The following is an 11,765-nucleotide window of genomic DNA, read 5'->3' as shown; positions in this document are numbered from 1 at the left end:
CACACACACACACACACACACACACACACACACACACACGCACACACACACACACACTACACACAGCTTGCCCAGACATTATTGCTTACAGACTGGAACATATATACCTGTCTGGTTAACTTTGGAAACAGCAAATATTGCAACTGCATTGCAAGAACTTCCAGGCATTCTGTGCACTGCATCACCTATAACGTACAATAATTCAAAATTAGAAACAGCATCTATATATAGCCATTGAATAGATTGACCAACTTCATATTCTGCATTTTGTATTCTCACAGTTTCTTCTAGAATGCAACAACTATTCAGTTACAGTTGCAAAAATGGTAACATATTGTATACAAGTATATTACAGTAAAAACTCAGGAGTTTTGATCTACTGCCACTGCGGTGTGTGTGTGTGTGTGTGTGTGTGTGTGTGTGTGTGTGCGTGCGTGCGTGCGTGCGTGCGTGTGTGTGGGTGTTTTGTCTGTCTGTCTGTCTGTCTGTCTAATTCCTGTTTGCACAATGTTTTCATGCAACATCTAGCTCCCTGTATGACTGCATCAACAGTCATATACATACAAACGTACATAAATCTACAAATTCGTATCACATTTGAATGAAAATTGCTATAAAGCTATTATAAACATCTCACTTTGATTTCTTGACCCAAAACCATGGCCCTGGTTGTCCTCAACTTTTTCATCACAAGATGTAGTTGTGACGTCTCCATTGACCAGTAAGCCACCACTTGCCACACATCTCAGCCAATCAGAGAGCCTACAAGCAAACATCAGTGAAAATGTCACTCTGGATCGAAGTAGTACACTTGTTACCAAACTAGTAATTATCATTCATAATTGATGTAAATGGCCCATGAAAGTATTACCCGTAATTGCCATTGTTCAATTGCAAACTGTGTAAATTAAAACATTGAATTGTAACGTACATGCCATAAAAATTTACATTAAGATTGATGTATTGTACAAATTTTAATATTGAAAGAAACCATCAATAAATGTTTCATTAAAACGTTAAAGTATGTATAGATACTGTACTGTAGATGTGACTTAATTAGAAGAACGTTTTCAAGGAATCTGGACATGCAGAAGCCATGCAATATTCTGATGCATTATAATGTAGAGGGTTAACGTTAAATTTGACTACCATGTCACTAGCATACCTTCCCAACAGCGTCGATATCCCAACAGTGCAACGAGAATTGTCTCCAACACTTTCCATTGTGTCGGTCAGCCAGTCAACTAGGCCATCCAACCAATCTATTCCATGGCCAGATCTGTCACAAAGTGAAAGTGTGATCACAAACTATGCTGTCACTACTAGGGTGTCAACTGTGTAGACTAGAGCTGACAGTGATGTGTAGAGGCATGTACAAACTGTAATTAGTAGAAATATTCGAGAGGTTCTGTACGTACATCTTCTATCTCTACCGGTAAGGTGACGTACTGAGTGGCGAGATCGATACGGTCGGTCTGAACTCGTTTTTGCGCGTGCGTCATTCGTAACTAGACAAACTAAGCGGGGAACAACGAAGAGAGTCTGCGACACGACGCTTGCGAATTTTTTCTGTCGATTATTTGCAGCTGCTAGAGCATGCAATCACGACACTAGCTATAGTATCGTACAGACAGTGTGTAACTCACTCTGGACTTTTTTGTTGCCCTCTCGTGCTTCCAGTGTAGCTCATATTGCTGTGTAAGCTCGTTTCGCTGGTTTCTTCCAATGAGAGGCCTAAACTGTACTACTACAATGCTATGCATGACGCTACGTACGCGATTGCGCAGTTCTCCAGATTACGTTACGAGGGAGAAAGGGGATTTACCTTATGTCACCGTTCTAGCTAGCCATTGGCTTGATACCTGTGCAACCTTAGAACTATTTATAGCAAACGTATATAACATAGCCGATTCTTCTCACTCTTCTGGAAATCGTTCTTCAGAACTACTAAAAGAAATAAAAATTGCACCACAGAAGATTCAAGAACTACCCTACTGAAGGTGAACGTGCCGAGTGCCAATTCACAAGTTGATTTCAACACCAATACGAGTCAGGTGTACTTCGAGTAGGGTGTACGTTGTGCATTGATTCGTTCTAACTGTTTCTTCAACCAGCATAGACGAAGCAGAATATCGACCATGTGGTTGCAAAGCGTGGATCGAGTTACGGTTTGTGGGAGGTGCAACGTCAGGGAACCACGCCTACCGTTTGCAAAACGGTATCAAATCACTAAATTAACACTTATGATTTTGCTGATTAGGAACCTACGTCTTAGAGCATGCAAGATTTCCAACGTTGTAAGTGCAAACTTAATGATTTCGTATAGAACTAGTGCACTAGGTAAGAGTTGCTACTCGACCTTGCAAACTCAAAAAATAGTCCGCCTTCTACGATCAAAAATTAAAAATTTGATCTCCTGTCAGTAATTTGATGACGTGTGGCTTTCGCAGCATGCAGTAGGCAATGGTGTAGTAATGTCATTCAGGTTGGGGGCCAAACCTTAGTGCGCGGCAACTGTCGCCCCGCGTACCCAGAACGTCTGCGCGCAAGTTTTTGCACTGTCGTTTAGTTAGCTAATCGTTTTCTTCCACTTGCAGCTCGTTTCTACGATTACCTTTTTTATGCATAGTTAACAAAGTCTTCTGATTGGAGACTATAGCCCCGTGGCCCTCGTGGTTCCTACTCCTATCTGGTAGGCTAGTATTAGACATGCATCACTGTACAGGTTAATTTACCACAGCTACCAATCGTCCCGGCATTGCTAGATTGTCGACGCTAGGTCATCTTCGCCTGACGTGGTGGAGTGATTAAGCATACGGTCACATGACAGGAAAACGAAGTTGCCACGGTAACGAAGATAGATAAAAATATAACAGGCTTTGTAGCTACAGCAAACAACAGGATGTTCGATGTCCTAGTAACGGAATTATAGTCTCGTGTTGTATGACGTTGTGCCATCACGAGGCATTGCATCACTCCGCACGTGAGCCATTGGACGTTCCCGGGGACAAACGTACTACTCCTCCATAAAAGAGCCGCGCAGAGTGCAATACGATTAAATCGCAGTACAGCTCTACTATAGACACAAGAGAAGGATATGGGATTGCTGTCGAGTGCAACGTTTGCCGTCATCGTTCTTGTTTTCCTCATCCAATGTTTTGCTCAAAACCATGCCGTATCCAGCAGCAGCAACTTTCAAATTGAACAATGCTTGAGAAACACCAATTTGTCTTCAGTAGCGGACACAGATGGGCGAAGGCAAAAGCAGGTCAGTCTACTACAGTGTTTGTCTATATACAATAAGTTTTTAATTTATAAAAATGTTACTGTACTACACAATTTTGTACTACTCTAGATGATAATAGTTTGAGCAAGCTATATAGTATTTTAGGTCTCGAACAGCAAGAAGTCAGGAAGTAGAGGTTTCAAAAAGGATGCATATTGTATTTAGGGGAATACCCTAGTTGACCTGTTAGGGTGGGGCTGGCAATTTTGCTGCAAAGCATATAGCACTTTGCCGTCTTTCTGCGTCGACCAAACCATCTAAACCTTAGTTCACAAATGTAGAGAAATTGTTGGCGAGAAAGCCACCTAGATATCACACCCAATGTGCTAGGCGTGAGATGGTAATTTGATTACAGTGGGTTCACGCAGACAAAAATGAAAGTATAGTTTGACTTCTTCAAAACAAGACTATATATAGAGCCGCATATGATGCAACTCTGTCGAAACTATGTGTTCAGTACAGTATACGATCGATCTTGGTTTACGGTTTATTAATTAATAAATAGAATTAGTTTTCTGTATTGAATGCTTGTATATTTTCAATTAACTTCGAAACGTCATATGTCAGCTGACTGCGAACAAGTTTTAATTTTATAAATAGGATAATACACCATGCACTCACGCACACACGCACGCACGCACGCACACACACACACACACACACACACACACACACACACACACACACACGCAACCGCCCCTTACGCGTAGTTAAGGGCAAATATCTAACAGAATATTATAGTATTACATGAGCTTTTGTTTAGAAATATTTAAGTCAAAACAAAAAGGAAAATGACGTCATCAAAAATATGGGAATTTTTGCCGAATACTCTTACGTCCACTCCTGCAACAGATTCGACTTGATGTACTACAAGAACGTTATGTTTTCGTCAATGTTTTGTCAATCGATTTCAGACACAACAATATCAGTGGAAGGTCAACATTCAATTTGGTCTCCACGTCAGAGTTTTGATACTTCCCAGTGCGATTCAAAGTTTCCTCTCGGTACATGTGGATCATTGAAATGGACTAATGAACAAGGATTGCAAAATTTGCAGCTGTGCATTACTGATTGGGCTACAGAAGGAAAGATTAACATTCCTTACTGTGGACCTCCCAATCAGGTTTGCGTAATAGTTGGAGTAAAGAGAACAAAGGCAGGCAAGCCACTGCGATGCACTGTAAAGTCTTACTCTACAATCAAACCTCCGAGGAGAAAAAACTTGCCGTGGAGGACATGGGTAATGGAAGTAGGAGAAGGATGTGAATGCAAAGCGGCTTGTTATAATGCTGACAAACTGGAGTACACAGTGATCAATCCAGGTAGAGAGTTTTCGATAATATTTGCTTGGTTGATGTAGTTGCATAAAATGTATAATTGATTTACGACAAATTATAGTATGACAAATAATAATGTAATCTCTGACGAATTGGACATCAAAATGCTGCTATCTCCATTGAATATGACTTATACTTAATAGAGTTTAGATATTTATATATAAAAATTGCTTATACCTTGACTTCAGGTTTTCTTAATTGTTTACAAAATCAATAGAGTAGCCAGGATATTTTCCAACCATAACCATAAATATCAAAAATGTTTTGTCTGTAGCTAATGCTGTAGTGGTGTTTATCTGTAGTGTTCCGTCCATATAGTTCTGTTATATATTTAAATGATTTATTTATATTTATAAAACTGCACTAATAATATATAAACTTAAAATAAATTTTTTAAATCCCAATATGCTCACTATTTTAAAATTTTAATTTTAATTTTAATTTTATTCTCAAATACCAAATTTAGAAACGTATGAATGGTTTAAGTATGTATACATGCAGGAATTTACGTCTTCATTATTTATTAATTAATTAAACAATAGAGAAAAAAATCGGCAAGCAAGATTCTAATTAGAGGAATTGCACCATAGTGATATATTATCTCAGAACGTCGACATGTAGCTGGACCATGTGTAAATATATCTTCTATTACTGCTTTACTGCCTCATGCCAAGCAATACTTCAAATGTTGTAAAGCAAAAGCACTGTATTAGGTGTTAACTAATAACGTATCTTTTATCTTAATTAATTTGAAACTCTGCCAATCAAGACGATTAACTTGGCATCTTATAGTTATCAATTTGAATTTACAAATTTGGTATGTATTTAAATAATAGGTCGTAATAATGTGTGTTCAGCAATATGATATTTATTAATTTTATGCTGTATGTTACGTCTATTCATTAAACTTTTATTATTGTTATCTCAAATATTTCTAATGTCGTTTTGATTATTTATATCTCTGGTGATTGCCATGACATTCGAATTTTTTTGATTAGCTACAGAATCTTCATCCTATTTGGAGATATTTGCAGTGAATGTTGAAATAAAAGAAAAAATATTGCCACTTTAAATAATCGATAACCGTTTACGTGAGAAAAGAGTACATTTTTCAATATTTTTTATTTACTTTATTTGATAAGCAATTAATTAACTCAAAAACAGAAAATTATTTAACAAATTGTAAAGTTTTTGCCAAAAGCAACTGTGCAATAAAGGTATCTCTTTGAATTTTGTATCGTCTGACAGAATTCAGGGGGGAAAGCAGTGCTCCTATGTGCTTTCCGGGAGAAATGGAATTCACGGCAGCTGAGAGCGCATGTAGATTTGGTAATGACAGCGGTGAATGGCAAATTGAAGGCGACTGCACAGGACGTTGCTACAGCAAGAGATGTAAGCAATTTAACTGACTCTTAATTTCAGATACTTTTGAATAATTATTATTGATTTAAATATTTATGTGATTTAATTTTATTTTTATCGATACTTATTGTATAGTCGCGTGATTTTGTTATTACTAACCTTGTATTTAGTAAACAACATGAAAGGTCTCCAAATAGTTCATCAAGAAGGACGACTGTTGAACGAACATGAAGTGTGCTTTCTCAGCTACGTCGAACAGGAACATCAAGAATCAGCCGAATGTCAGATAGAGAACATAAATGGGTTGTGGTATTTCCACTATGACGGTTTCAAATGTCAAGCCTTGTGCAACTGCGATCCGGATATCTTTCCATGGCAATGCAAGTCTCTAGACTAATCGACTCAATTTAGCCAACAACAATGTGTTCTGCAGACAGGTGCATGCAAGGCATGTCTTATGATTTAAATGCTGTTGTGCGAGGCGAAGAATTCAGTAGCAAATCAATTGCATCTCAAATTTCTGCATATGCAATAGACGTTTCAGTAAACACATGCACGTGAATACAATCTTGATTTTATTAATTTATTAAAGACCGCGCGTCTCATCGCCGCGAAGTATGGATGCCACCAACAAAACCTGCAAACTCAATTTAACTTTTATGTTGTAGCTATTATCTCGTTTCTGTTTTCTTGCACAGTCTTTGGCAGCTCCAGAATTTTGGACACACAAAACAACATTGAAAGCTGGCTTCATTCCTGGTGTCTCCTTCGACGCTAGGCCATCTTTGCCTTTCGTAGCGGACGAACGTGATTATCTGTAGGGTTCAATGACCGGAAACAAAGTTGCTACGGCAAGGCGAAGAGTGGCCTATATAATGACACATTATATCACGTGACTAGCTTATCACGTGATAGCTTTTCATGATGCGATTGCTTGTTCAAACGTTATGTATTAAATTTGCTTGATGATTGTTATTAGGAGATAAGCAATAGAATGGCGGGTGTAGAAGAAATGAGGTGTGAGATCGCAGAGATCGAAAAGAGAAATATAAACGAAATACTACGTCTATGCGTACACACATTTCGTTTTGCGAGTGTAATTCTACTACCCATGCCTCCGAAGATTCGGTGAATATATATGTGTATATATATATATATATATATATATATATATATATATATATATATATATATATATATATATATATATATGTATATATACTTTATATATATGACAGACCAGACGACGTTTTTTAATTCTCTAACAGAAAGGCTGCCAAATTTGATGCAAAATTCAGTTTTCTTCATCATATGTCATAACGGCGACTGTAAACAATTGTGCAGCAGCTCAAGCTGGGGAATTGGAGAATAATGAACGCCACTACTCCAATGTTTCATTTTATGGCTGCTTGTTCGATCCTCTAGTTGTTGAGATATACATAAGGAGTCTGGTCAGGCCATAGTCTAGAACAGCTGAAGTCCATTGCCAGAGAGTTTACTATGTCTACAGGTCAAACTTTAGCAAAGCTACCATGACTAACATACATGAACAATTGTCTGCAAAACTGTGGCAATACAACTCGCGAATGATAGCTGAACATATAGAAGTTTTATCTGTAGCTACTATTTGGTGTTTATCTGTAATGTTTTGTCTACACGACGGTTATAAAGATGCAGATAATTAATTTTGGGAGAATATATATCACCGGCGTAGTGTCGGGGGGGGGGGGGGAGAATATAGCCCCAAACATTTAGGGTGTGTCACTTCGCTTCAAGCAGAACTATTGCTAAACAATGGCAGTTCGCTTAATCTCAGAGTAGTATGTTGACGATCGACGACGACGTTAACCATATCTCTGTGACAATACAAATCATCATTTCAGTATGATAAAACCAGTGTCGAGAAGTCGCATGACCATCACTTATTGAAGACTTCACTATCCAGCAATGGCAGAGTGAAAGAAGACCGCATCAAAAAGGCATGCAGAAGCCTATAGATCAATTCCTTTTTTCAAGTAAGTCTAGCTAATTAGGGTCGATAACCAGATTGACCGGAGAATGGAATCTCATGCGGCTCATCTACCTAATAATTTGGTTGCACTCCACGATACCTTTTCCACAGGTTTATTCTATCTAGTAATTAAAAACTATAGCTAGTCGACCTATATTGCTTGCTAGACTACGAAATGCTAAAATTGGTCAACGTCGTTTGCTCGGAATTGGTCTTCTAGATTCTATTGTCATCGAGATGCCATTTAATATTGACGATCGCAGCGAGTCGTTATAACTTTTCTGATACAGACGGTAACAATGTTTCCACTCCTTTATACGCACACTGACGGTACTCAGTCCCACAGTATATTTGTAACCTAAAATTGATAATAATTTAATTAGATCTCTACAACTGCGAGCCGGAAAGTAAACAATAGGCGTGGCTTTGCGTTTGAGAAATGGGCTTGGTTTGCGATCTTCAAACTTGAGGACCCCGCCAACCTTGAAGAACACTCTACGCCGGTGACTCGCAGAGTCGTAGGGACTGCCCCGGCTGCCCTGGCCATGGCCCGGGCAATACTTTAAATTTGTACTTTCGTCTGTCGACGATTTCTTGAAACTTCCAGTTAACAGTTATGTGATTAAATGATATCAATTCATTATTCATCTGATAAAAGTTTTCGTCTGTTTCACTACATCACGGCTTAGTTTACAGAACGGGCAGATATACTGTTACTTCGTATACGGGAACGTAACCCTCACGGAAGTGACCCGGATTATCGTTGCTACCACGTGCGAGATGACGTATAATTTCTCCATCTTCAGGACTTGCAGATATTGATAGAGAGTGAGAGTTTCTCTTTGATGACGCTATCCAAGTACGCTGCTAGTGACTTGCCCCAATAAGAGACCCCCACTAGCCTCCAAGTTTTTACTTTCCACAGCGGGAGTACGATATCACAGCTACAATGAAGAGAAGTTTTCAGCCCGGTTAGTTTGAAAGATGGAAGTGGCTCCATTACTGTGAATCCACTGATAGCGTGTTCTGTCACACATGCTTGAAAGCCATCAAGGAACTCAAGATGTGGTCTAGACAATACGACGAGGCTTTCACTGCCAAAGGATTTCACAATTGGAAAATGCCACTTGTGCGTTTCGTGATCGTGACACAATTTCCAGCCATAGAGAATCTGTAGAAAAGACCTTGACTCTTCCAGCGAAAATGAGAGATAGGTGACTCATTGTCTCTAGCACACAAAAGAGAGAAGCATGACAACGGTCAGTGCTTGCTAAAGATAATCTCTAAACTCAGATTTTTTAGCTAGGCAGTCTTGTGCGTTGAGAGGTGGCGGAGATGAGAGTGACAGCAAATTTAATCAATTGCTAAGACTGCGTGGAGAGGACGATTCTAAAGTCATTGACTGGATGAAGAAACGAGCAAAAAGTACACGAGTCCCGAAATGCAAAATGATTTGATAAATTATGGCAGTGAAAGTACTAAGAGGTGTATCTGATCGCCTGCTCATTTCTCCTTTCTATGCTATAATGGCTGACGAGGCAACGAATTCTGCTAGCAAAGAGCAAGTGGTTGTTGTTCTTAGATGGGTAGATACCAGGGACTTCACTGTGCATGAGGATTTCATAGGTCTATATGACGTGGCATCTACCCGTTATAACTCACTTGTTTCTGTCATTAAAGACACACTGTGTAGATTAAATTTGTCTGTTATGAAATGTAGAGGTCAGTGTAATGACGAAACAAGTAACATGAGTGGAGTTAGGAATGGCGTTGCAAGTCAGATACGTAGAGAGGAGCCAAGAGCTATCTACATGCATTGTTATAATAGTCATTCTCTGAATTTCGCAACTGCTGATGCTATAAAAAACTTCAAATTAATGAAGTCTTCTGTGGACACAGCCCACAAAATCAACAAACTGATTAAGTATTTTTCTCGCCGAGATGCTATCTTTCAACGGTTAAAATTACAACTTGCTTGTAATGATCGTGGAAGTGTTAGAGTTCTGTGTCCAACTAGGTGGACTGTTCGGGCCGATCCATTGCATAGTATTATATCAAACTGGCAAGTGTTAACCCAGCTGTGAGAAGAGAGCCTGGAAAGTACGAATGACTTTGAAGCTGTTAATATAATAAGGGGTGTTGCTTCTCAGATGCCCTGCTTTACATTCCTCCGTGTTAAACTAGGAGAACACATTTTACGACACACAGATAACCTTAGCAGAAAACTGCAACATAATGAGTTATCTACATCCGAGAGCAAAGAATTAGCAGGGTTAACTGTTGCAACGCTACAGACATTGCGAAATGACGAGAGTTATCAGCTGTTCTGGAAACAGCTTGAAAATTGAGAGAAGTTCTTTCGAACTGGGAGAACCAACTGTTCCAAGAAAGAGAAAGGTTGTCAGACGGATTGAAGACGGACCGTCTGTTGCTGATCATTATGATTCTTCTAAAGACCATTTCAGAGTACACTATTTGGAATCCCTAGATTTAGAGACCAACTGCATTAAGTCTCGATTTGACCAGATGGCCTACAATACATACAAGAATTTGCGAGGACTTCTATTAAAAGCTATCAGAGGCAAAGAAATTGAGGCTGAGTTGAACTTTGTCTGTGATTTCTATGGTGATGACTTCTCCAAGTCCACACTCAGGTGTCAATTACAAATTTTAGCAGTTGACTATCCTTCTGAAGATATGCCGCATAGCATTTCAAGTGTCATAGAATCCTTTACAAATTTTTCGTCATCTAAGAAGCTGCTCATTTCATAAGTGTGTAGGGTTGTAACGCTTGTACTAGTTGTGCCCGCCACAAATACTACTAGTGAGCGGTCCTTTAGTGCTTTGCGGAGAGTAAAGACATACCTCCGTTCTACGATTCGTCAAGGCAGACTAAACCACCTGATGACGCTTCACGTACATAAAGAATTTACCGATTTAATTAAGCGCTAGAGAAGTTGCCATTGAGTTTGTTTCCGTTTGTGAACATAGACTGCGTATATCTAGAAATATTTGAACACGTAGTTGATACTGGGCTTGTTTCAAACTTGGAAAACACAGAAATATGAGCGTAAGAAGGTAACCGTTTGAAGTAAATATGTGATAACGCACGTTAGAATGCCACACCCATTAGCGTGCGCTAAGCCCGTTCTCATTTTGTCAGCTTGCTACTGCACTCCTAGGATCGACGTAAGGACCACAATTGTTGCAATCACAACCTCATTAGCCACTTCCGTGTTGAAGTGTTAGAAATCTTTCCGCTCTACTGTCGATCTGTTGTCACAATATTGTGTTGAAGTAACTGCAACCTCATGCAACCACAGTCATTGCGCAATACTCACACTAGTAGCATTGTTTGGTCTGGCTTCCGCTAGTCTACCGTGTCTCTGATCGCATGACCTCTCCCTCGACTACGTGACCGGAAATACCGGTGTAGGTGTATGGCAAACATCTAAGCTTTACTATTACCAATCCCTCAGGTCGATCAGTCTTCCAACTCATATCAACCTAACTTACGTAAAGGAACTTTGTATTTCAGAAACACCAGAAACGAATGGCCGCATGTTACGTACGTATACTGCAGCAAGCAATGACGTTTTGCTAGTGTGTTGCGGGTGTAAATTTGTAGGCGTGGTTTTCGTCACTGCGTCCAATCCATACAGCAGAGAAACATCGCAGCAGCAGCTGGGGCATTGACGAAGAGCCACTACTAGGAAACACATCGGACAACTCTAAGGTACGTAAGTACATTCGTTTTTGACGACCAGAA

General features: G+C 39.4%; 3 protein-coding genes across 3 annotated transcripts in view; 2 read left to right on the top strand and 1 right to left on the bottom strand.

Annotated features, from left to right (window-relative positions):
- Positions 1–56: 56 nt before the first annotated feature.
- LOC134176346 (uncharacterized) lies at positions 57–1,759 on the bottom strand. The gene is made up of 5 exons (XM_062643016.1): positions 1,647–1,759; positions 1,166–1,279; positions 638–762; positions 253–287; positions 57–185 (listed from the first exon to the last, which is right to left on the bottom strand). The coding sequence occupies exons 1-5, from the start codon at positions 1,688–1,690 to the stop codon at positions 57–59; spliced, it is 447 nt and encodes a 148-aa protein (XP_062499000.1). The 5' UTR covers positions 1,691–1,759.
- A 1,304-nt stretch (positions 1,760–3,063) lies between these two features.
- LOC134176180 (uncharacterized) lies at positions 3,064–6,512 on the top strand. Its single transcript, XM_062642864.1, has 4 exons — positions 3,064–3,268; positions 4,050–4,608; positions 5,872–6,015; positions 6,156–6,512. Exons 1-4 carry the CDS (start codon positions 3,098–3,100, stop codon positions 6,380–6,382), a joined length of 1,101 nt encoding a protein of 366 aa, XP_062498848.1. The 5' UTR covers positions 3,064–3,097; the 3' UTR covers positions 6,383–6,512.
- A 3,788-nt stretch (positions 6,513–10,300) lies between these two features.
- Positions 10,301–11,765, top strand: part of LOC134176344 (CUB and sushi domain-containing protein 3-like) — an 11,812-nt gene continuing 10,347 nt past the window's right edge. The window contains exons 1-2 of the mRNA XM_062643015.1: positions 10,301–10,462; positions 11,625–11,732. Of these exons, the coding sequence (XP_062498999.1) occupies positions 10,301–10,462; positions 11,625–11,732 (270 nt within the window). The remainder of the gene's footprint in view (positions 10,463–11,624; positions 11,733–11,765) is intronic.

This window comes from Corticium candelabrum, chromosome 2, assembly GCF_963422355.1.
Source record: "Corticium candelabrum chromosome 2, ooCorCand1.1, whole genome shotgun sequence".
In the NCBI taxonomy this organism is placed as follows: Eukaryota; Metazoa; Porifera; class Homoscleromorpha; order Homosclerophorida; family Plakinidae; genus Corticium; species Corticium candelabrum.
The sequence above is the reverse complement of the archived record's forward strand: the minus strand, read 5'-3'. Positions and strand labels throughout refer to the sequence as shown.